The sequence below is a fragment of the Diorhabda carinulata genome, chromosome 10, assembly GCF_026250575.1.
Source record: "Diorhabda carinulata isolate Delta chromosome 10, icDioCari1.1, whole genome shotgun sequence".
Lineage (NCBI taxonomy): Eukaryota > Metazoa > Arthropoda > Insecta > Coleoptera > Chrysomelidae > Diorhabda > Diorhabda carinulata.
In genome coordinates, this window is record NC_079469.1 from 7837428 (window position 1) to 7863886 (window position 26459).

The 26459-nt window shown below is 32.8% G+C and overlaps 4 protein-coding genes across 5 annotated transcripts in view; all 4 read left to right on the forward strand.

The window, feature by feature from the left end:
- LOC130898410 (unconventional myosin-XVIIIa) overlaps window positions 1-26459 on the forward strand; it is a 166759-nt gene that overhangs the window by 43871 nt on the left and 96429 nt on the right. The gene's annotated exons all lie outside the window — the stretch shown is intronic.
- Window positions 2223-10287, forward strand: LOC130898416 (protein artichoke-like). Its single transcript, XM_057807705.1, has one exon. It carries the CDS (start codon window positions 8236-8238, stop codon window positions 10243-10245), a length of 2010 nt encoding a protein of 669 aa, XP_057663688.1. The 5' UTR covers window positions 2223-8235; the 3' UTR covers window positions 10246-10287.
- On the forward strand, window positions 10593-14345 carry LOC130898417 (leucine-rich repeats and immunoglobulin-like domains protein 2). The gene has a single exon (XM_057807706.1). It carries the CDS (start codon window positions 12277-12279, stop codon window positions 14281-14283), a length of 2007 nt encoding a protein of 668 aa, XP_057663689.1. The 5' UTR covers window positions 10593-12276; the 3' UTR covers window positions 14284-14345.
- LOC130898415 (protein artichoke-like) lies at window positions 21165-23542 on the forward strand. The gene has a single exon (XM_057807703.1). The coding sequence runs from the start codon at window positions 21459-21461 to the stop codon at window positions 23475-23477; it is 2019 nt and encodes a 672-aa protein (XP_057663686.1). The 5' UTR covers window positions 21165-21458; the 3' UTR covers window positions 23478-23542.

Genomic DNA, 26459 nt, shown 5'->3' on the forward strand with positions numbered 1-26459 from the left:
ACCCCAGAAAATAAAATATCATAAATAAAACTCCACTTTTTGCGCAAATTGAACTTTGAAAAGCAAAACTATGCCAAAATTACACTTGGAAACCAATTAGAGGCCAAATTCAACATGAAAAAACAAATTATCAAAAAATGTTTGATCCAAACTAAAATCCGTTGTTTCATGTTGAATTTGACCTCTAATTGACTTTCCCAACTTTAATTTTGGCATAGTTTTGAGGAAAAATTGATATTTTCTTTTCTGGGGTTAATTTTGTCCAAACTTTTTTAGTTTATTTTGACAATAAATTATCCTATCTCAAATTAAATTTATCGGATAATCTAAATTTGACGTGGCTTTTCTTATTACCTTTAGTCGAAACAGTTTTTTTTCAAGACTAAAAAAGTTTTGATAAAGTTAACCTCATAAAATCACATAAAAGTGAATATCATTAGTAAAACTTGAATTTTTGCTCAAATTAAACTTTCGAAATCAAAATAGTGCCAAAATTAAAATTGAACTTTAATAGAAATATTAGAATTATCAAACCCAATTAAAATTATAAGAGATCACTGTTGATTGAATTCAATTAGGGAAAACCACTTATCGAGAAATTTAACGATATTGACATTTTGATCAAATTACTTAAAGAGGCGAATTTTCTACTAATCTATTCTTAGAAAAATAAATTTTGGAGCCTATTAAACCTAAAAAGCTGATTTTTGACTAAATTGATTTACAATGACTTTACAATGAACCAAAATTAGAAGAGATATTCCACAAATTTAAACTAGAAAAAAATAATTTCTAACCAATTTAATTAGAAAAAAAAGGGTTTTGACAGAAAAAACAATGCATGGCCAGAGTAATTGCAAAAAAAATTATTGATCATATTTTTAGCTTAGAAAAGCAGATTTTTGTTTAAATTGAATATAGCAAAGCAAATTCTCGACCAAATTAGACTTTGTTTTACCTACACTTGTTATAGGATACATGCGACTAAAGTTAGCAGAGCAATTTGAAAAGACAGAAAAAACAATAAGCGGAAAATTAAGTGCCATATCACGAAATTTTCAGCTGTACAAGTTTTCGAGAAATTTCTGTTCTAAAATAGAATGCTTCCATAATTAAATGCTCCGTTATTTAATGATAAAAAATTTTATTAGTGAAAAATTGTAGACTCGTGTGGTTAATTAGATACAGACAAAAAAAAATGAATTTATCGGAGTCGCCGCGAAAACAAAAATCACTTTTTCACAGTTTTCTCCACAGAACACTATCATTGGAGAAGAATATGACTTGTGTGGCCTCATGGCCCGAATAATTAAATGTTCGACTAATGCTAATTAAACGCTGCGTGCTTTTTTCGTGTTTTCTCAGTAGAACATATCTTTGGTGTAGTAGTACTAGTAGTAGACTCGTGTGGCAGACATTTAATTATACGGAACCACACGGTTCTATAATTCTTCACAAATGATAGTGTTCTGCTGAGAAAACTCGGAAAGAAGAATAGCGAAAAAAATTTATCATTGAACAAGGGAACATTTAATTAGTATTTAATTACGGAAGCATTTTCTATTGATTTCTCACAATTAACTAATTTTTTTCTAAAGTTAGCAGAACAGCCTATTTCTAAAAAACTGAAAATTTCATAATAGAGCACTTAATTGGCACTTATTTTTCCGCTTATTGTTTTTTCTGTCTGCTCAAATTGCTCTGCTATCTTTAGTGACATACGGGGTACTTTACACCCTTTAAAAGCACTTTAAAAATTCCTTATAACGGAACTTCCACTCATTTTACTGCTTTCTTTCTTCCCTTGCATTGGGGCATATTTTTTTGTATTATTAAACAGTAATACAGTTTTACGAAAAATTCATATATGTATAAAAAATCTCACGTCTTGTGTGGTACTCCTAATAACTTTTTAATAAAAAAAATTTAATTAAACAAAAAGTGTATAATTTTAATAACATAACAACAATTTTATAGCTGCTAGTTTAAGCGTTCGTTGGTAATTACCGGCTTTTTAAATTGAATTTCATTTCATCTTTGAAACGCCTTATTCACGTCCCGTTTTTAATTAAACGTTAATTTGATTAGTAATGCGTGGACGTAAATTAGCCATATTTGGCCGAACAATGGCTATAAGTCGATGTTTTTTATGTGTTTCACATATAACATTCGATATTCTCACCTTATTTCTTTGTTCTTATCAATTATTTTGTTAAGCTATAATAAAATAGTCATTTGATTGGATGGTGATTTTAAATTTTTCTTTTCATCGTGTGAGAATCACTTGAACAGGTTCTTTTTCAAACGTTTTCCATAATAATGAATTTAAAATATATCTCTTTGTTATCTTATTACTGTGATTGTTTGTTTTAACTTTGTTTACTTACTTGATCCTGATGATTTTATAACTTTTCACCATTCTTTCCAATCCTCTGTTTCTCGTTCTATTTTCTACCATTCTTTTTCTGGTTTTTCTTCTGCTATCCTTATTTCTTGTATACAACTCCCCTTTCGTTCTTTCTTTCTCGGTTTTGTGAGTTCGTGCTTTATGTACGAAATATATTCACAAATTCATTCATTAGTAGGGCTTTAATTTATTTCGTCTTCTCTAGGGTCTTATTTAGAATAAAAGTCAGCAGGTTAGATGGAAAGTTTATGTCACAGATAAAACGTTAGCGATATGAGGTTCAAACCAAAAAAAACGTAACGGTACAAAACGATTTTTTATCTACACAGCCAATTTCAGATTTGAGCGATCCGTTGTCTTTACATCTTTAAACAAAATACGTCTTGTCTGGAAACCGTGCGTCTTTCGGATTTACAGAATATGTCGCCAGCTACCACGAACGTTACCTGGGTACTTAGTTAAAGAGTAGAGATAAGAGGAAACAAAAAACGATAACTAAGTGGAAAAGAATTGAAACTAGTAAATTTAAAAGTATGTCTAAAGATACAGAAAAAATATTTATCGTACAAAAATCTACAGAAGTTCAAAGATTTGTCATCTTATGCTATTACCTTTGTAGTATCTCTGTAATTCGACTATCCGAATTTATTTGTTCTTTTTAATCCTTCATATAACACCTTGGTAAAGCGAAGCATGTTGTTCGATCCTTATAAATTTAGGCTCCTGAATATTCCAAACTAACCAAGTTGTCAGATTTAGAATAAATTTTTTATCGTATCCATCATTTCACCCACTCTTACTCATTATTGTCACGACCATATGAACAAATGACCTTTTGTTTGACTGCAATAACGCCTTTGTTTCGATGTTCGCTTATCATGTGTTGAATTTAATCTCTTTTTATTTAAATATCATCTCGTTCTCTCACCCTTTTTTTATACTTCATCTGAATACGTGAATATAAGAAAAATTCATAATAAATAGTCTTAGAAAACTGTCAATGAATGTTCAATACATTGCAACAGAGAAAAATTTACAATGAATCGTAACGAACTCTTTGCCAGTTATATTATAAGCGTTTTCTTATTGGGAACGTGGCAGTAAAACACCAGAGTAGACTAACTTTAATATATTTTCCGAGCTTTCGAATACTTATGTATTCATCGTCCAGGAAATAATTAATTGAGTCCCTTTGAATTTTGAAAACTATGATTCAAAATTTTTACAAGAATTTATACAACTTAAAACCACCTCAAATCTCAATTAATTATTTTCCAGACGGTAGGTGTTCGAAAGCTCAAAAAATATATTAAAGTTAATCTACAAAAAACCAATATATTGGGGATTGCAGCAAATTTGGAAAATGAGAACTCTTTATTAAATTATAATTCCAAGCTTACGAGGAAGTGTTCTTCCCATCATCAGGACATTTTGTGAAAAGATTTGGTATATATATAGGAATTACATTATTAAGTGATATATGTGGCATGCTCAGTAATTAAAAATATCTATTGACACCTATTATTTCGATATCTATGATTCGACATGATGGATTGCCGTTCCTCAAAGGATAAAACAACTACTTTCCTGGCTAATATCACGAAGAATATTCAAGTACATCCCCTCGGAAGAAAGTGATGTCATCGACAATCCGCAGTTCGAAGTGAAGATGTCACCAGAAGACGTCTACTGAAGAATGCCACACCGAAGAGACGCAGAAAGAGACGTCGTGGTATTCACTCCTTGTAATTGCGAGCCATTAGAAATGTCAATTTAGGTGGATTGTCGATGACATAACGTTCTTTGGGGGGAGGGGGAGTAGTTGTTTTCTTTTTTGATGCACGTCAAGTCGAATAATCAAATTCGAAATAAAAGGTGTAAATAGATATTATCGTTGTGGGAGTGTGGCAAATTAAACACCAAAGTGTACAATTTTTAATATATATTCCGAGCTTCCGAATACTAATGTATTCATCATCGCGGACTGAAATTATGATCAAAGTACAATGTAAAAATATGTATAAAAGTTTAGCAATATTAAAAATTACTATATTAATTGATTTAGGTTTGGAAATATACAAACTCTTTCTCCAATCCATTATAGTATATCATAACCTTATTATTAGTAATTATTTGTTATATAATAAAAATTTGATGAGTGCATCCAACCTTGGGTATAGTACGAAGAAATAATATAAAAATAGCTAATAATTATTCTGGCACTAATATGGTGGGCGATCATCATAAATTAGCAAGTCAAATCAATTGACGGAGAGGCGTCAAAATTTTACGATCTATTGATTATTACCATAAGTATTGAGTAATAGCGTTAATTGGAGGTATTTAGATATGCCAAAGAGCTTAACAATGTAAAACTAGACGTTCATATCGCATGTTGATACGAAAAGAAGATATTCAATGTGTATTCGGAATATGTTCAAATTAACTATTATCAACACAAGTGTATATATACACTTGTATTTTATTTGGCTTTTTTGTATAGTAAATCCCACTTTATATGTGTTTTCCTCATTTATTCTTATGGTAAAATCCAATATAATATCACGTATAATAACCAAGGTTGTGATACAAATTGCTTTGAATATGTCACAGAGCCGTAGCTAGGCATTGCTACTGTACATTATCTTTTCTATATAATTACAAGGACTGATCCCTTCGCTCCTCCCATGGGAAGATGTATTATAATTTTTATTAGTATTAAGATTAACATCTCTCATCGAGATTTTAGCATCTTTAGTCTCCACGCATCCGAAGAAAATAGTTTACTTCGTTAGTTTTAGACACGGTCGGTAACCACAAGGGAACGAATCTTTACTAAGCCTGCTTGAGCTATTATCGTCCTGTGACTGTGTACGTTATCTCTTCGCAACTTCCTCCGATGTTTTCGTTCTCTTAATGGTACTACTATGTTCATTTACTTTTAAACTATTATTGTATCCATTACAACCAGTTTTATAATAACTTTTTCGTTAGTACCCCCCACAATGATTTTTCACTTTATTCAATATCATATTTTTCAGCTAATTATTAGAAAATAATAGTTCCTATATTACCAACAACCAATTTCAAATGGATTTCGCATAGCTATGTAAATTAAAGAGGAGTTGGATACTGTGTACGAAGACTCTGAACAATCATTTACGGCAGTAAGGAATTTAAAACGTGGCCGTATCAGCTTCTGGACGACCAAAAAAGTTTACTAAATGGTACTGGACGACCGTTGGATTAAGGTTAAAGAGATTAGAAGAGGTTAGCGGTATATCCGAACACCGCATTTGCCAAATGTGCCGCGTTTGATCACTTTGAATTGAAATCGTATTTTAATGAATATTTCCCGGGTCTTATTGACACGGTTTAAGTAAAATGAGTCGGATTTTTTGTCTCCTAAAACAAAAAAAACGGCCAAGACAATGGATTGCAATGGGCAAAGACGATTTCCAAAATGATGGCGACCGTTTTTTGAGATAGTCATGGAATTGTGCTTAGCGCATTGGCACTTTTTCACATTTCGGTGATTGCTGTGGCTAAAATTCACGCGTTGCATTTCTAATTGGTTGACCACCCACTCTATTCACCAGATCTGACTCTTCTGTTTTTTAATCTTGAAGCTTCACTTGCAGGAGAGAAATTCTCACCAAACGAGAATGTTATCGCATACGTAAACACTTATTTTGATGAGAAAGATTATTTAGATTGATTGCAAATGTAACAGCGTCGCTGGACCAAGTGTATGGTATTGAAACGGTTTTGTTTCTTTGTTAGGTATGAAATTATTCAAACAACTCTCGTATTTAAGATTACGATGTTGTCAAAACGTTAGCGGTAAACATTTTGAACATCTACTTTATTTAAATTTATAGTTCTTTTTACCGTTCTACATTTTATTAATTTTTGCATTATATTTTTGTTTCTGATTGTATTGTAGCGAATATCTTCGATCATATTATTTTATTTTGTTATAAATTGTTGCAAGAAATTTGATAATATTTTTGAATAGAGAATAAAGAAACTTTCCAAACAATATATCACAAATTTATACCCCATTTAGAAAATTCCGTCCAAACAGACAAACAAACAAACTGACAAATTAAGTTCAATGAAGTTTGGTACAAATTACCGACTCCTCCCTACATATCGTTGTTCTGGAAGAATTGTAAAAATGTGGTGAATGAAAATGAGTCTATAGTCAATATAAGAAATACTTTACAGGAAATCATGGGCGTAGTTCCACTCAGGACTCAGTTGAAATATCAGCTGTTATTAATGTCTCAGTTGCGCTCGAAAGTAACTTGAAAAAAAACTGGATTGATTCCCACTTGATTTAGGGGATGGAATTTGGATGATTGAATCCTAATCATTCGAAAATGAAAGCTGAGTAACGCGGTCCATGAGCTCTTAGTCTAACATATAAAGGAAGGTCATAAATAAAAAAGTGATTATTTTTAAAAATATGCATTTCACACGCTTTTCAAAACATCTGACAAATGTTGTAATTTTTGGAACCGTTGATGGTACTGAATACGCTGTTTACACCACCACTACACCAATACCCACAATTACCCTGTCTGACGCGCGTTTCGATAACCAAGATATCGTCTTCAGAGACTGAAGGTAAACTAAAATCTAATGACTTCAACGCCATGCATACGATGCATCTTTAAATTTAAAATAGTCGTACACAATCTGTTTAATTTCATCGTAGCTATTAAATATGTTACCTTTAAACTTGGTTTTCAGCTTTGCGAATAAAAAATAGTCGGACGGCGCCAGATCTGGGCTACATGGTGGGTGTTCAATCTTCTTTAAGCCACATTTGTCTACAGTAGCCTTATAAAGTGAAGCAGTATGGACTGAAACATTGTTATTAAGCAAGCGCACAATAATGTAGACACCATTTTTTGGGGCTTTTCGTGACTTTTGCTTTTTTGGCACAGGCTCTACTTCGAGGTACCTACCTGGCACTAATTTTTGTCATTTTAAATGACGGTCTACGCTACAATTGCTTTCGTTTTCAGGCGCCGGTCATTTAAAACAATTTTTTCCACTAATTGGAAATGTTTAATGGAGGTGTCACCGTCATTGGACCTCCCGGACGTGGGTTATCTTCTAATGATCCTCGTCCTCTAGTGAAACCAATTTTTAATTGTTCGATATGAAGGACACAAGTCACCGTAACCAGCCTTCGTTCTGTTTGTGATTTGTGTTGGTGTTAATACTTGTTTGGTCAAACATTTTAAGTATCGCGAAGTGGTGGTTCGAGTTGTATAATAAAATGGATCGAAGCAGCAAATTGAAGCTTAGTCTAAAACTTGTCGAGACTTGTCACTGACGCGAGCATAAAGATTTTTGCGAACGCACTCTATTTACTGTATTAGGCCAAGACCTCATGAACCATACTATGTACAATTATTTTCTGTTATTTATAACCTTTTCAATCGTTCTCTTTTTTACTTTCCTGTAAAACTGAAGTTTTTGCATGTTACTGTTCTTCCATAACGGCGATGTAATTTTAAATATTTTCTCAAAATTTTTGTTATATAATTCATATGAAATTTGTTTAAAAATGGGAGTTTATTCGCCAATATTTAAAGGGTGACTGACCCTATCTCTCGATCTAATCACTTGAATCGACTTGTTTTGATAAAAACACGAAGTAGCTATTCCGGTTTTTAGAAATATTGATATTAAAAATTCCCGTAGAGTTTTATTCACCGGGCCAGTACAGGTTTGCTACAAGGCTATTTAAAAAAATCATTTCATAAAATATAAATAGTTGGATTTTACTGACTATTGATTAGTCTGCAACGATGTCGAAGCAGGTAGTTTTGATTTTGTTTGTACTTATATCTCATGCATTATGTGACAATATATCAGTAATTTACAATTACAATCAAAAAGTGTACGTTGATTCTATAGAAAATTTAAAACAAGTTTTGTTGGAAAGTGAACAACATCTTTTCGATGTACAAATTCTCAAACAGAGTGTCCCAAAATTACCGGCGAAATTCTTGGAAGGTGTGACCGTCAACCAGCTACGTTTAAATGAAAACCAATTGAAAGAAATAGAAATAGGGGCCTTCGATGGGGCCACGTTTACTTCACTTAATTTGAACGATAATAATTTGGACATTATCCTTAAAGATATATTTAATAATAATCAGATATGGGAATTAGCTTTGGCAAACAATTCTATCTCGAAAATTGAAGATGGAGCTTTTGAAAATTCGGATTTTGGTGTTTTAAATCTCAACAATAATCAGTTAGATGAACTTCGAGCGGGTATGTTTCAAGATTCGAAAATTGTAAATATAGTGCTGAACGACAACAAAATTGAAAATATAGAAAACGGTACTTTGCAACAAATATTCGGTTTACGAAATTTTCATTTGAATAATAATTTTCTTAAAGACATCGGGAGTTGTTTTAATGATTTGGAAACATTATGGGAACTGAATTTAATGAACAATACTATAGAGAATTTATCTCCGAAGAGTTTTACTGGTTCCAGTATATCAAATTTAAATTTAGGTGATAACTTATTAACGAAAATAAGTAAAGACGTTTTCATTGGATTACCGTTATCGTTTCTAAATATTTCTAATAATCGTATCAAAGCTATTGAAAATGATGCTTTCGCAGACTTTCCAACACTAAGTACTCTAATTTTATCTCATAATAAAATCGGAGATTTGAAACCAGGTTTTCTTATCGGGATAAATTCAAAGTATTTACACCTAGATTTGATAGATAATCATATCAACAACATCGAACCTGGTTCTTTCGATGAAATTACATTATCTAGTATCGATTTGGCTAATAACAATATTCAAGTTTTGAAAAAAGGTGTATTAGTTAACAAAGAACTAACTTCAGTGTCGTTTTTAAAAAATCAAATTTCTAAAATTGAAGATGGCGCGTTAGAAGGATTACATGTCCAAACTTTGACGTTAACAGAAAATTATTTGACGAAATTAACTAAAGAAATGTTTCAAGGATCTAATATAACAACTTTGAAACTGGATAAAAATAAAATAGAAGAAATCGAAGACGGTACGTTTAAAGAAGTAGCCGAATTGAAATACCTCGATCTTAGTTATAATAATATAGAAGATATCGGTAAAATCTTCAACGATCTACCCCAATTAATTCAACTCACATTAAGTAATAATAAAATTAAAACTTTACCTGCTAATATTTTCTCCGGATCAAAAATAAATAATATTTTTTTGGATAATAATCGAATAACCGAAGTTGTTAAAGGTGTTTTTGACGATTTATATTTCAACAACGTAGATCTATCCAATAACGAAATTTCCAAAATCGAAAATGGAGCTTTCGAATCCGATCGTTTACGAGAATTAAAATTGGGAAGTAACAAAATTGGAGATCTGAAAGTGTCTTCTTTAGGAGCAATAAATAATAAGGAGTTAGATCTGAGTTTAGATGATAACGATATTGGTGACATCGAAGCCGGTACTTTTAAGAACGTTAAAGTGAAATCGTTGAATCTTAAGAATAACACGTTGAAATATATTAAGCGAGATATGTTCGAGGACGCCGAAATAGGTTTTCTAATTTTGTTTAAAAATCAAATCGTCAAAGTTGAAAGTGGTGCTTTCGAGGATATTAAAGACTTATTGTTCGTTGATTTGAGTTACAATAAAATGGCGACTGAAGTAAAAAAGGGTATGGTTGACATACAATTTTATATAACACCCGGCGCGAAATTGTATAAATACGATAGCGAAATTTTGCGTGAACTTATCCGCACTACATATGTTGGTGGAGAAGGTTTCCAAGATGCTTTATTCCATTAATTTTTGTAATATATTTGTGAAATAAATTCAGTTTTCAGAGTATGTGTATGTTTGTTTCATAATAAAAAAATATATTCCAATTTTTGGAATGAAGATAAGATTCTTGAAAGGTTGAAAAATTTATTACTTATTTATTTTACTAATTATCTTTGAACTTCAACGATACTTTTTTAATGTCAATTCCAATTTGAAAGATAAATTTATTATTAGTTATCATATACATTTCGATTTTACAGGTCTGTATTTAGGGTTAGAAAATTGGAAATTTATTTGTAAGCATGCATCACGAAATTTATATCAAATTTTTATAGTTCCTTTTAGAAAATTACATTCAGTTATACAGGGTTAGCCCGAAATAAATAAACTTTCTTGTTTTATCATGTTTAGGAATTCTCCATTTTTTTGAGGATTCTCCGATAGTACGTACCACACCTCAAACACTTCTATTTTATTCATGATGTCCATGTACAAAAAAATGCTCCATATGTAACAGCGGAGTGTTCTTGATCGCATCTGAACTGTGAATTTTCTATTCGTAAGAGAAGCTTTCCATTTGATGAATGCATAACGTGCCATTTCAATCCTTGATTTTAATGTCTATCCTGCATTGCATAGATTTATAAGCAGTTACCGACTATAACGAATATGGCTACTAAATAAATACATATATTTATGATTGAACATGACTTTATTGTTTTTGAAAGTATTCTCTATTAAGATTAAGAACTTCTACATGCGTTTGAACCAATTTTCCAAACATCTGTTTCGAAAATATGTGAATTGAACGCATCAAACGCTTCTTCAGGTGTAGAAAACATTGAACTTCGGAAATAAGAAGAAGTAATTGGGTTTCAAACAACGGATGACTTACCAATTCGATGTTTTGACTGTTCAAAAACGTTTTTGTTTGAACCGATGTCTGATGTCTTCTGCGATTGGTTTCCCTGATTTTTCAGGAACACTTCTTGCGCACAAATGCTGGTGTACCATTCAGAATTTACGGTTCTACGTTGCTCTAATGGAACGGTGGCGACGTGTCCATTTGTTCCGAATAAAACAGGCGACCAGTTGCTTCGTGCGCGAACAACTTTTGTTGAAGTCGCTCAACTTGAAAGATCCATACAGTCTATTGCTTCGTCACCTGGCGCGTCATAAACATCTTTTTAAGCACCTAGATTGAATTTTTTCAGCATTTCCTTGCACCAAGTGACACGGACTTTTCAAATCGAGCAAAGATCGAACGCGATGCTTGTACCCTTGCATGCTTTTGTCAACATTCAAACATTTGGGGGTCCATTTTGCAGCAATTTTTCTCATGTCCAAATTGACGCGAACCATATGATGAACGCGTTCATATGAAATATTCAGTGCTTCAGATATCCGTTTTAGCCCAATTCGACGGTCTGATAAAATCATGTCATGAACTGCATCGATATTTTCGGGGACCGACACAGAAACTGGCCTTCCCGATCGGTCATCATCTTCAGTGGAAAATTTACCTCTTTTGAAGCTTGCAGGTCCAATTTAAGGGTATTAAGCATATCTTCGTAAATCTGCTTACCTCTTAACCCTTTTAAATACAGGTACTTGGTGATGGCTCGATACTCCAATTTTTCGATTTTCACAATTTCATTGAACATCTTCTGTCTTCTAATTTATTTCGTAACTCTGGTTCACTTTTTTGACGTCAAACTTCACACTGACACTTCTAATAAGTTATTGTTCGTTGCTATGATAACGCAATATTTTGTTTATGCATGGAACTGGTCTGTGCTAACTAGATATCAATACATCCTTGTATAATATAGTAATTTTTGTATTTGTTATTCGATCCATGTGATGCCATCTAAGTTACTAAGTGAATTGTTAATCCAATTCATTGAATGGAATGTTAAATATTGAGTTCAATAGTGCGACACCGGTTCTGTTTCATTTGTTACTAAGCTCGAAGACGCTTCATAATGTTATAAATACGATGTTTGTTATTTGATAATTTATTCTCGAGTAATTTATTAAAGTGAAATATTAACGATGGTGACAAAGCTGTTAGTAACGGTGTTATTATCGCTTTTAGCTCTTTCAAATTGTGATCAGATTTTTGTAAGTCTCGTTCGATATTATGGAGATGGCGAAGATAATATAACAATAAACCAAATTGAAGAACTGAAACAAAATGTGTTGTTTGACCATATTAGTGCGATTGAAATTATCGATCAGAATGTTCCTAAATTACCCAACAAAGTTTTGGAAAATGTTGACGTTACTTCTTTACGTATGATTAACGATAATTTGGAAGAAATTGAACCAGGAGCTTTCGATGAATCACGTCTCAATTCAATCACTATAACTGGTAACAAAATTGATGTTATCCATGGAAATATATTTAAAGGCAAAAATATGTATGATTTAGTTCTAACTAATAACACAATCAAGGTATTAGAAGAAGGAGCATTCGAATCATCAGATATTAGCGATGTTAATCTTGGTAACAACGAAATAGAGACTCTCACTTTGGGAACGTTCAATAAGGCGAAAATCTACGGTTTAAACTTGGAGGGTAATAAAATTCGAGAATTGTATCCTGGTATTTTTCACGAGATGGAAAGTATTAATAATGTGAATCTCCATAATAATTTTATAGAAGATATCGGAACAACTTTTTCAAATATCACAACTTTATGGGATATCAATTTATCAAACAATTCCATCAAGTCGCTTCAACCGAATTGTTTCTCGGACTCACCTCTAAGGTATATATATTTACAAGACAACGAATTAACTGAAATTCATAGGGATGTATTCAATCATTTACCGTTGCAATATCTGAATCTTTCAAATAATAAAATCGAATTCATTCAAAATGATAGTTTCGCCGATCTAACCGATGTCTACAATATCGATTTATCATATAATAAACTCGAAGAATTAAAACCTCGTTTCCTGATTGGAATAGAACGTAAAATGTTGGTCATTTATTTAGATCACAATAACATGAATAATATAGAACCAGGAGCGCTTGATGAAATCAATATCGGCTCTTTGCATTTGACAAACAACATAATCAAAGTTTTGAAAGCTGGCGTATTTAAAAATAAAAATATGGATTATGTAGATTTTTCAAATAATCAAATATCCAACATTGATGATGGAGCTATGGAAAACTTCCGCGTTCAAACATTAACATTGTCTCAAAATTTATTAGAAAAACTCACAGTTGCGATGTTCAAAGGAGCTAACGTTACCAATTTGAATTTGGATAACAATAAAATTGAACATATTGAAGACGGAACTTTGCAACAAGTTGCCGAATTGAGTAGTATTAATCTTAGTAATAATTTTATCGAAAATGTGGGAAAGGTTTTCAATAATTTAAAAAACATTTACGAATTGTCTTTGGATAATAATAAAATTAAAAATATCCAACCAGGAAGTTTCGCAAATTCGAAAATATCTACTATTTCTTTGATCGGTAATCAATTAACTCAAATAGAAAGAGGAGTATTTAATGATTTACCTTTTATTAATATAAATCTAGTTAAAAATAAAATATCAAAGATAGAGGACGGAGCTTTCGCGACTAAAGATTTGAGAGATTTAAAATTGGGAAGCAATAAAATTGGAAACCTTTCTCCTTCTTCTCTAGGTGTTATTGATAACGATCAATTAGATTTAAGTTTGGATGACAATGAGATAAGTGACATTGCACCCGGTTCTTTAGCAACAGTTACAGTAAAATCATTGGATCTAAAAAATAATACTATTAAATCAATTAAAAGGTCAATGTTTAAAGATGCCAATATTGCGTTTTTAGTATTAATGAAAAATGAAATTGGTGATGTCGAAACAAATGTTTTTCAAGATGTTAAAAATTTGGTATTCGTCGATTTAAGTTACAATAAATTTACAACTAAAGTTAATGACAATCTTGTTGATATCAATATTTATGTTAAGCCTAAAGCGGGGTTAGGAAATTATACTAGCGAAACTATAGAAAAGCTTATATCAGCGTCCTATACAACTGGTTATATTGTCGAATAAAAAATTATATTTGAATTGGAACTCAAAAATGTTGTACCACGCCAATAAATTTTTGATTTATTTTTTATTTATTTAATTTTACAATTCCTATTTATCCACATCCATTTCTTATTCCTTGTATGGAGATTGGAAGTTATCTTCTTATTGGTAATAAAATGGAATCACGGAGAAAACAAAACTGTGATCAAAAACTGAATCCAAAGATTAGAAATTTGAAAAGGAGAAAGAAAAATATCAAATATCTAAAATACCTGAATGAAAATCTAACTGACAGTAACGAAAACAAGACTGTAAAGAATTTATACATAAATTTCAAGGAGTTAGTATTATTGAATGCAGCAGAAAAACATGCGGCAGAAGAGAACAAAATCCAAGAAAAAGGTCGAAAGTCAAGAAAATAATTCAAGAGGATAAACAAAAATTATTCACCAAGGTTGGGGAGAACAAAGATCAGAAGTCATGGAAATTATCTAAGAAAAAATAACAAAAATCATGGACCGAGTTTAGGGAACAATGAAAAATACCTATAAGAAAAGTTACGCGAAATGCAAGGAAAAGTAGTTATAATTTTACAGAATGGAAAAGACAAAGGTGGACACATTATAATGCAAGAAGAAAAAAATCAAGTTGGAGTCAGTATTTTTAAAAAGCTTCTTTCAATTATTTATGTTGATATGCATTAGATCCATAGTCGAAATCCCCTTCTTGAATTCTTACTATAGTCTATTTCAGAAAGGTGTAGAGTAATAAAATGTGGAATTCCGTCCAGTTCGGCTCAATTTCGGTGTCGGCCATAGGTGTGGGTCTTGAAATATTGTGTAGGTAGAAGATTATACAGTTACGTTTTGCGTTTAACAGGTACCGTCTTTCCTTATTACGAGTATCCCACTGACACACCTTTGGCACAATATTTTCAGTATTTGCGAATGGATAACAATAGGCTAAACCCGTATATTGACCCCAACCCGGATGGTACTACCTGCACTTGTTAAAAAGAAATAATTTTACAATGAAATCAATGCCAAACTATGAAAGTGACTTAAATATTCGTTGGGTCACTCTGTGGTCCCTTTGCATATCTAATGAGGTTTTATTACTCTATACCTTTCTGAAATAAACTATAAAAATCGCCTATATTTCCTTGTATTTTTAACCTGAAATTGTTGTTATTATTTGCTAACTATTCTATGGCTTAGTCTATTTGTTCGTATTGTTGCTCTTGCTCTTCGACTTTCTCCCCTCTTCCATGTCCAGTCCATTTTTTATTTGTTCTTCAAGAGCCTTCGGAATTGTCCAAATATCCAAGCTAGCACTGACCATATGTGTGCTTTCTAAAGGAATCTTTTCGTTGATCTGCGCCACTTCTTGGTTAATATCGTTTATAGCGTTTTATATTTCGACTTGCTTCCATTTATCGTAAGATCCATTTTACTTGCTGCTAAGGGCACGGGAATTAACAAGTTCACTATGAGGAGAAACGTGGACACCAGAACGTTATGACAGTTAAGGTTACACTTAATTTTCCACTAGCTTCACGAACGATTGTTTGAAATTAGTAGCGAGGTTACCACGATGTTTATGCAAAATGGGTGCCAAAAATGTTAACAAATTACTATGAAGGTGAGCGAATGGAGACAGCCTTAGCATTTCTGGACGCCTCCAATATACATGGTGATATAATTTTAACCAGTGACATAATTACAGTCTTTAGAATGGAAAAATCTTCGCAAAAATAAAGAAAATGTTACAAACTTGTTATCAATAACGATTTCATTGATTAAGCTTATTGTTCAAAAGCGTTTTCAAACCCCATCATTCAATGATTAAATTTTAAAATAATCAGTCTCTATTAACCTTGAGAGACGCAAAAACATGATGTGATTTATACATTTTGGACCAAGACATATTCTTTTTGTGAAGTTCGTATATGAATTTTGTTCTCGTTCTCGCGAATTCAGACTTAAAGTATTAAAATGGATTAAACCAAGAAACTATCGGTTGAAACTAGTACATTAATCGTAAATCTTCATAGTAAAAAGTAACCATTGCCGCCGAATTAAAAATACCTCGACGTACTGTGGACTACAACGTGAAGAAATATGCATCCGCCAGGAGTCTTGGCGATAGAAAACGTTGAAAGAGGTCTCGAAAACCACAACCGCTGAATATAACCATAATGTATTGATCAGTAAACGTGATCCACGATTCACGAGTCCAGAGATAGCTGCTCGGATCATTGGATCTGCAGATTTGCTTTTGAGTACTTCTGCAGTGAAAAGGAGATTTACAGGTGGTACTGTAGAAACCTCTTTCAAGACGTCAATGAAAAATCAAGAGGTTGCAGTGGTCTAAAGAAAAAAAATTGGACCCATGAAGAATGGGAGAGAATTTTAAGGCGAGTTTCAGGTTTTTGAGTCTATGAGACGAGTGTTTGTGCGTAGGTCAAAGGAAGAACGGATGCTAGATCCATGTTGTAGTCCCGAATGTGAAACATGGCGGAGATTCAACGATGTTTTACTGGAACGGCGGCTAGAGACCTGATTTGAAAGGAGTTTGAAGAAAGAATGTCATAAAAATGTAGAATTAAAGAAAACGCAGTTTATTTAGGCAAGCTCCTTATCGGTAGTAAATTTATCTTCCAGCGTGACAACAATCCCTCGGAAAGAGTATTTGAAAGAACTAAAAACGAATGTGCTGAAAATGAATTTTTTGGCCGTCTCAGTCGTTCGATTTCTACCTGATTGAGTTGTGGAATAAATTGGACAAGGAAGTAAACAATCAGTGCCCTACTTCCACTTTAAACCATTTGGAATATTCTGAAAAACGAATTAAACCAAATAGACGACGATTATTTGTCTAAATTACAGAGAATGACAAAATTCCTTTATAACCAGACAAGACCGGCACCACGGGCCATGTCATGGACTATTTAGTATTATTTTTATTCGTTTTGTATCACGCAAATTATAGGGTGGGGAAAACTTTTGACCGGTATTGTAATTGCCTAGCATATCCAAAATATGTAATAGATTCATGGTTAGATTCAAAATAAATTGCAGGAACATGCTATGTAAAGGTTGGACCACATCTGACATAAATTCTTTTGTTTAACAACGACGCTGCGCAAAAATGTGTTTCAGAAAACGAATAATGAAGTCTTTGCGTCCCATTTCTAAATGATGACATTATTGTGATTTTGTTGAAGGCTGCGACGTGTTTGTACGAGTAATTAAAGATGATGTATTTAGTGAATGGTTTCCACCATATTCATTACTGTTTACATATAGATTCTTCATCCAACAACTTATTCTCCTTTTTAGTAGTGAGGTGATTCATAACTTTGGGACCACATTAACTAGAAATCCCATTTATTATCGCGATAATGGACGTGTAGCCACGGCTTAACGCAATTAACACTTGGGGGCAGCCTCAATAATGGCGGACATGTTTAAGTGGCTGTAGTACAAAGCCCTCTGAAGTCTGAACGTCAATAATGGCAGAGTGTGCAGTGCGAGAGCTTCGCAGTCGCCTAAAACGCATGTCCGCTTTCTTCTGCCCGCGGATCCTTTGACGTTGGTTGAAACACCAGCAAATGCCGGATAGCGTGCGTGTCGTGTGTGACAAAATTTTTTACGTAGGAAATGTGCGTGTCTACACTACTCTAAATCATGTGCATCGCAAAATATTTTGCCGAATGCTACGCAACACAAGACTATATATGAGATGTGAACCCGGCTTAAGCTTAGTTATAGCTCAAAGTGCTAAATGTGAAAAGTTGTGAAATTTAACGTAATTTAACATAAGAAAAACATTTTAGACCTACTTTTCGCTTAAATAACATTATAAATAATTTATTTTGGATTCAATATCATACCTACCAATTAAAAATGAAATATTTTTTTCCAAACTTATATTACCAATAAATATGCGTAAATATAAATATTTCAAAATAACTTTATCTTAAATTATATGTAATTAAGTTTTCTCTTTCTTTCCAGTGATTCAGATAAGTTTATATCTTCATTTATCAATAAATAATTAAACTTATTTACAATATTCTTCTAACATCAATGGGTGCTCTTAGTAACAACCTTTGACATTTATTAAATTAGACAGGTCCGAATTTATTAGGATATATATTAAGGTAATTAATCTAAACATGCGCATTCTATTTTTCAATAATTTTATTACTTGAAATTGAATCTTCACAAAGTTTTCGTTTTTTAGGTAGTAACGAATACAGAACCATAAACCTATTTCCCAAAAGCCATTTCCTTCTCCAAAAAAGTCGCACATAAAAAATGTTACGTGCCTATATTAGAGGCGTTACGTTCAAAATATGGGACTGTAAAAAAATTTTCATGCCTAAAAAGATTCGCAGATTAAGAATTGACATTCTACATTTAAGATAAAGTAAAATCAAAATTGAATCAGTCACTGGCTTCGTATTCTGGGCACTTAAAAGAGGGTGTGACAGACTAATAAAACAATACTAAGATTCCTTTAAAGGACTTGCTTTGTTACTACACATTGGTTCATCTGAATTGCCTGTTTGTTCGAACTGAAGCGTCTTCTTGTTAATTAATGATTTTGCCATTTGTTCTAAAGAGTTCTTTGTGGCAAACAACGATTTAATTACCTTGACAGCTCGATAGCTTGAAGCTTTTTTGGTGGTGCTTTGGACTTAACAGGTAACTTATTTGTTTTCAATATATTAGTTAACGATTTGGACTTGTTGGCATCGTTCTCATTGTCTGATGATTCACTCATTACGGAAGGATAGGAAGATCCCGATGATCCGTCATCATATGATACACGTCAGAGACTTTTTTGATGAGAGTTCTCTAAAGGTATCTTTGATAGTGTTAAAGGTGTGAATACTGTTTCTGGTATTACCGGTAGGTCAAGGTATATATACCCAAAATCTTACTGACACCATAGAGGAGGTCGCTTTTGGCCAACTTTTGAAAATACGATACCAAAATTAGTTTTCATAACTTCCTGTCATAATTAAGTCTCTAATACCGCTGCAACTAATCGTCCCAGCACACACACCGATTTATCCATTGGCTGTAATTCGTGCGTGCAGTTACTCAGAAGGCTTAGTAACGTGATTTTTAGAGATTCTGCAACTTCAACAATATTTGTACCGTTTTTTGGAATAAAAAAAGCATTTTGCTGATTGGATTACTGTCAAAATGTGTAGTTCTTTTTTCACGATAATTTCTTAAGTCACATTGCGAATAAAAAATTGGTCTGGTCCGTACAGCCCGAATCTCGTTCCTAGCGACTTTCGTCTCTTCTCATGCCTAAAATATTCTCTTTCAACAATTCAATCATGGTGACGAGCTGCAAGAACATGTTACCGTTTTGGTTGAACATACTGGCGGCAACATTCTGTAAATAAGGCATTGAAAAACTTTTGCCACCCTATGACAAATGCCTACAGAATTTCGGAAGCTGCGTAAAAATTTAACAGTTTTCAGATTTTTACACAATAAATATTTTCTCCATATCTGTACACATTTTTTTTATATAACCAAACGGAATATTATTTTTGGATATATCTCGCATCAAAGGTGGAGCAAATTGAATCACGATTCTCTTGTTGTCGTCCATCAGTTTAAAGTAGAACTTTAGGATGCAGATAATCTTTTATAAAACTTCTTCACGAAGCTCTCGAATATTTGACAACTTTTAGAGATCGAGGAAAGTTTTTAACTAATTTTTGAATATCACATGACTTGGGCATAAAAGTTATTATATTAACACCACAGAGGGATTTTGATATTACTTGAGTTGCTTCGGCATATTTTTCAACTTGAACTAAAATACGATCCCCTCAAAGCAGCTATAGCAGTACTGATAACGGTTTCAAATTCAAGTTAATGCATGATATAGCAACATATTAAAATTGCTGTTATAAAAATTCATTAAGACTTTGCCGTTTACCCACTTTTCTCAGTTATTTCCCTAACCATATCATACTCATTTCCGATCCGATGACAAGCTCCCGGCTCATGTTCAATTTTTGGTTGCACTATCCACAACTTTCGGCAGTTTTGATTTGTGCGAAAAGATTAGAATTTAATAGTTGTAATGTAACAATAATCGCACTATGTTTGGAAGAAGTAGATGAAGAAAACGCAGATTTTGCGTACAGTCTGCTTGGAAAACCAGATCTACGGAAAGAAAGTATTCCACACTCTTACCTCATCTGTTGGACGACAAGACAACAATCTCCCAGTAATTTTAAATTGCTACATAGACAAGAAAAGTTTTCAGCGACACCTACCTCACGATACAATGAATTAATTCCACAATCTGGGCATGATCGGAGAAGGTTCGGACACTACTGAAGTCTAGTACAACTTAACACTTGTCATACACTACTCCGATACGAAACCGTTCGGATTTGAAGGGGTTAGCACACTTTCTGATTTCCAGCTCTAGTTTGTACAATCGCCATTCTCGTCCGCCTCGATTCAGTTACAATCGCGAAAGAGAAAGATGAAGAACACCAGAGACATTCCATGAAGAATAGAGGAAAATCCAGATTTTGGGCACATATTAATTTCTTACTGTCGTTCTGATTTATTGCGGATATACAATGTACTTTTCTTCAATCTGTAGTGTACCCTAGACATTTAATTCCTTCAAACCTTTTTCCAGATCATTTATTTGTAATCGGCGATTTGGTACTGATCATCATTCAGTACTGGATACTTCTTAACTTCTTCAATAAGCTTTTCCGGTTATATACCCGACATTACAGCTAATTTAGTAAAAAAACAAACACTGCAGAAAATATTATTGCAGATTCCAACAGACACGCGTCCTGCAACCGTTAAACAAATAGATTGTACTATGTGATACATGATCAGAGTCGTATAAGAGAGGAATCGGACCCGTGTCTGAAAGGTGTGAACTGTTCAACTTCTAGTATCATTTCCATCTTAGACAGTCGTCAGACTGTATGATCGTAGTCGGATCGGAGGGATGCATGATGGGTGTGTTCCGACCTTTATTTTCCGGACACTCGGCCGACTTTATGATTGGAAGTTTGTATGATTCAAGCGTCCCAGCCTTAAGCCGGTACTGACTGTTTATCCAATGTTTATCACTCATTATAAATAATTGTTGGATTGTTACTTTACTGTTCAATATTACTAAAAATGTTAACGAAAACAGTGATTTTAGTGTTATCTACCGTTTTCATTTTTTCTAAATGTGACAATATCTCAGTAAGTGTTAATCCTTATTATCCAGATCAAGAAAATTTAAATCTAACATCGATAGAAGAATTAAAAACTGCATTAACCAATAGAGGTTATCTGTATGTCGTCGAAATATCCAAACAGTACTGTCCGAAATTACCGAATAAAGTATTGGATGGTATAAGATTAACTGATTTTCGAATGATAGAAGATGAACTGAAAGAAATCGAAGCCGGTGCATTTGACGGATCTACAATAAATTCCATAAGTTTAGACGATAACCTAATCGAAGTGATACCCAAAAATATTTTCAACGACAAGGAATTATGGGATCTAACACTAACAAATAATTCAATTTCGAAAATTGAAGATGGCGCTTTCGAAAATTCTGAAATTTCATCGTTACGTCTCGGTATGAATAAATTGAAAGACATTGATCCCGAAGCTTTTAGAGATTCTAAGATAGAAAGAATGCTATTGAATGACAACTTTATTAGAGAAATTAGAAATGGTACGTTTCAACGGGTATTCGGATTGAACAGTATCGATTTGAGCAATAATTTAATCGAAACAATCGACGAGAATCTTTGTAAGGACGCAGATACTCTATCAGAATTGAATTTAGCGAATAACAATATAACATCGATTCATACCAAAAGTTTTGAATTCTCTAATATAGGTCGATTATATTTACAAGATAATCATTTAGGTGAAATCAAAAAAGGTATTTTTAATAAATTACCTTTAACATTTCTGAATCTTTCGAATAACGATATCGTTTCGTTGGAAAATGATGCGTTTCAGGGAATGAATTTTATTAATACTCTCATTTTATCGCACAACAATTTTCCAGAATTGCATCCAGATTTTATAATTATGGATAATTATTCTCGTCATTTGAATTTGAATTTGTATTTAGAAAATAATAATATCAGTGTTATACAACCCGGAGCGTTCAATCAATTATATTCACAATCTTTATATTTAGCAAATAATAACATTCAAGTTTTGAAAAAAGGGGTATTCAGCAATAAAAGTATAAGTAGCATATATTTGAGTAAAAATCGTATAACAACCATTGAAGAAGGATGTTTCGAAGATTCAAACATTTTTTCGCTTACTTTGAGTGATAATTTATTAGAAGAACTTACTGCAGATATGTTCAAAAATTGTAACATCGACTATTTTTATTTTGACAATAACAAAATTAGTAAGATCGAAGACCATGTTTTTAGTGATATTAGAAACTTGAAAGAAATCGATCTTCATAATAATAAAATTGAAAAGATTCAAAAAGAATTATTCAGTAATTTACAAAATTTAGTACATCTTAATTTGAATAATAATAGTATATCTTCTATAGAACGTGATAGTTTTGCGGGATCAAAAATTTTAACTATTTATTTAAAAGATAACCATTTAACTCATATTAGTCAAGGTATTTTCAATAGCCTACCATTTGTTGAAATAAATCTTGAACGAAATCGTATTTCTAGCGTCGAAAATGGTTCTTTTGATATACCAAAACTACGCGAATTGCTATTAGGGGGTAATAAACTCGGCAACTTGTCTCGAACATCTCTAGGTGATATCAATAACGATCAATTAGATTTAAGTTTAGACGATAACGGTATTTATAATATCGATCCGGGCACGTTTGAAAATACAAAAGTAAAATCGTTGAATCTTAAAAATAATACTTTGAAAAATATCAAAAAAGGTATGTTCGAAAACGCCGTAATAGGATTTTTGGTATTATCCAGTAATGAAATATCCGATGTGGAACCTCAGTCATTCGAACATGTTGAAGATTTAGTTTTTGTTGATATGAGTCGTAATAATTTTGTACCAAAAGTTCATGACGATTTCATAAACTTCAATTTTTATATTAAACCTAAAGCTGGTCTAGCTAATTATACCAGTGAAAATTTACAAACTCTCATTTCGGCTTCTTATTATAGCGGGTACAGAGATTAAATTGTTACTATTAATTATTTATTTGTTATTATAATATGATGACTTAATAAACGATATACATTTTATTTTAATACTCTTATATTAACCTCACCTGTTTGTAATTCTCCTTTGGACTAAGAGCAAGTGGCTTATTTAATAATAAAAATTTTCGGGGATTCCAACCTTAGATCTCCTTGTTGGGAATTAAGCTCTTCGACAGCCTTACTAACTACATTGTTAGGCTCGATACAACTATCGATGAGATGTAGGTATACAGGGTGTTTCTACATTTGACTGACAACGCTTTACCACAGATAGATCTCAATAAATTGTTTATTTTGATATAGGAATACGAACCTCTACGGAGCCTAGTTGCTGAGATATAGGGTGTTTAAAATTTAGAGTCAAAATTGAAAATTTGCTATAAATCAAAAACACCTTTGATTTTTTTTTAATTTAGTGACCGATATGTTCCTTAATAAAGTAATATTTTGACATAAACAAACTTTGGAAAAATTTACCAGTGGTGTGCTGTCAGGGTTAGTTGTCATTTTTATCCCCCTACTTTTTACGCCTTGTTGAAAAATTAAGTCCGGTTCTGCTTAGCCGATTTTTAAATACTAGATGTTGTTTAAAAGAGCTTTTGTTCAGCAATACCAAATATATAAATCCTAAGTGATCTAATTAGCAACGTGACTACTAGAGGGCGTTATTTCATATATATATATATATATGTCTTTTATTTAATTATTTAAAAATGTTATATTTGTTTGCCAGTGAATCAAAGCATAAAATATAAGTAAAAACCTACATTTTTGTCAAACAACCGATACACGACGATACTGGAACACTTTTTGTGGATCCTGTGGACAGATGAGGCTACGTTTCATGGTAATGATAGAGTAAATTGCCATTGAAATAACTACTCAGCTTCGGATTTCAGAAGTGACAGTTCACGCTCAAAAAAATTATCATTGACACAACATGAACGTTTTGATGACTTTACACCTGACAGAGTTGATGACAAAATTCAGCTGGCGCTGTGCTTTGCGTATTCACAAAAATTTTTGTCAGATAATATTGATTAACAATCCATTGAAGCCGATTGAGGTCGATTGTCACTTTATGTTGATTGAAAATTTCTGATGTCTATTGACGCCGATAGAAGTGTCGAATCACATCAATTTTCATATATTTTGGTGTATTCGCGATTAGTTTTATTTCGAACCAGGCCACTGGCAGGCGGAACTTGTCCAGGTTGCATGTGATCGATACGATTATATGCCCGATCTAGACTTTCAAGAAGCTCTTCCTAGAGGCTCTCGATACAAGTCTCGACGAACGGAGGCAACAGGAGTGCTAACCATCCATGTATGTATGAATTTGGAGTCTCGTATACACTGCGATCCAAAGGATCTATTGTGGCACCCTTTCTTGCTGGAGAAGCCAGTGTTTATATCTGATCCATTAATACCACTTCTTTTAAAAAGTCTAGAATTTAAGATAGCTTTAATTAGCAGAAATCTTTGTCTTCTATTTTAGGTGTAGTGCTCTGGAGCTCCCTAGTATTTCATACTTCGAGAGGCTATGGATAGAGGTTTCGTCGTCTGTGCAACAAAATTTGCACTCCGCAATATCTTCTAGGTCTAGCGTCTTCAGGTGTTTGTTAAGGCGACAGAGCTTCGATAGAACTCTTGTTAGTATTCGTAGATTATTTTTACTTACGTTGCTACATTCAGCAGATTTACACTTTCCCAGAAGAGTCTTTGCCTATCTCGGCCCCTGTAGGTTATCCTAATAATTGGTTTTGCTCCTATCTACCTTCATATATCACAGCGATATCACAGAAGGGTTCAGATCCCATGAAGGGCTGGTCTGTCCCCACTTTAGCGAGCTTATCAGCTATTTCGTTTCCCTTCGCTCCGGTGTGTCCCGGAATCCTTGTGGGGTAATTTTAATTTTCTTGTCTAGCGCGTTTAATTTTTCTAGGCAATCCCAAACGAGTTTGGATTTTATGATATTGGAGCCATTCATATTGGTATATTATACATTCATGCTGTGGAGTTCTTTGACGCGTGCTTAAAAAACCGCCACGGATAGGAGCGAAGACGAGAGAAGGTGAGCACTTAGTCACACTTTCGCACTCGTGGAGCCTCCTAGAGAGTATGAATCAGCCAATCGATCAGCTACGTTTGCGGAAAACATGCTTCCTGAAGATATTTAGGAAGATATGTTTGATAAGGGGGTTAATATATTTTCAAATAATTGTATCAATGTGTAATAAATCCGTAATAAATAATTATATCTACTGGAGTTCAAAGAACTTGTTGAAAAGTAAAAAATATGTACATATATTAATAGAAGTGAATATTAATTTTTTTTTTAAATTAAATATACCGAAGATATATAATCATGAAAGCGTACAAGTGTATCAATGCTTAAAATATGCCGACCATGAAGCGTAAAAAAGAGATATAGTTACTTTTTGAAAGCAGTCTTGTCTTTTACCAATTTAAAAAAATAAGTATAAAAGAAATACGAGCTACGTCATATTTTTGCTAAATCATTAGTTATAATTAATTGAAACTCTCGTCTTGAAAGTATTACAAATATTTCCAAGTTATTTCCATTTCGATATTATTAACTATCGTGGTTTTCTTATTTTTTTGGGATTTTGATCAAATATGATGTTATCGCTTTTATAGAGACATTGAAAGGCTCTTTAAGTGCGGGGTCGTGGACGAGAATCTACATCGTCTACGTTCAGCTACTCCATTACCTCTAAATCCCTCAACTGCACGAAAAGATATTGACAAATCTATCGAGCCAATCTCAGATTTTGGTTTTGATATATTCTTTCAGGGATTTCAGTAGGAATTTCACTGAGATAAATATTTCCACAGTCGTCCGAGAGAAGTTGTTGGATTTTATCATTTCTAAGACAAAAACTTATTGTGAAAACTTGGATAATACTAGTTTAGAGTACATCTTTTACCGAAGTAA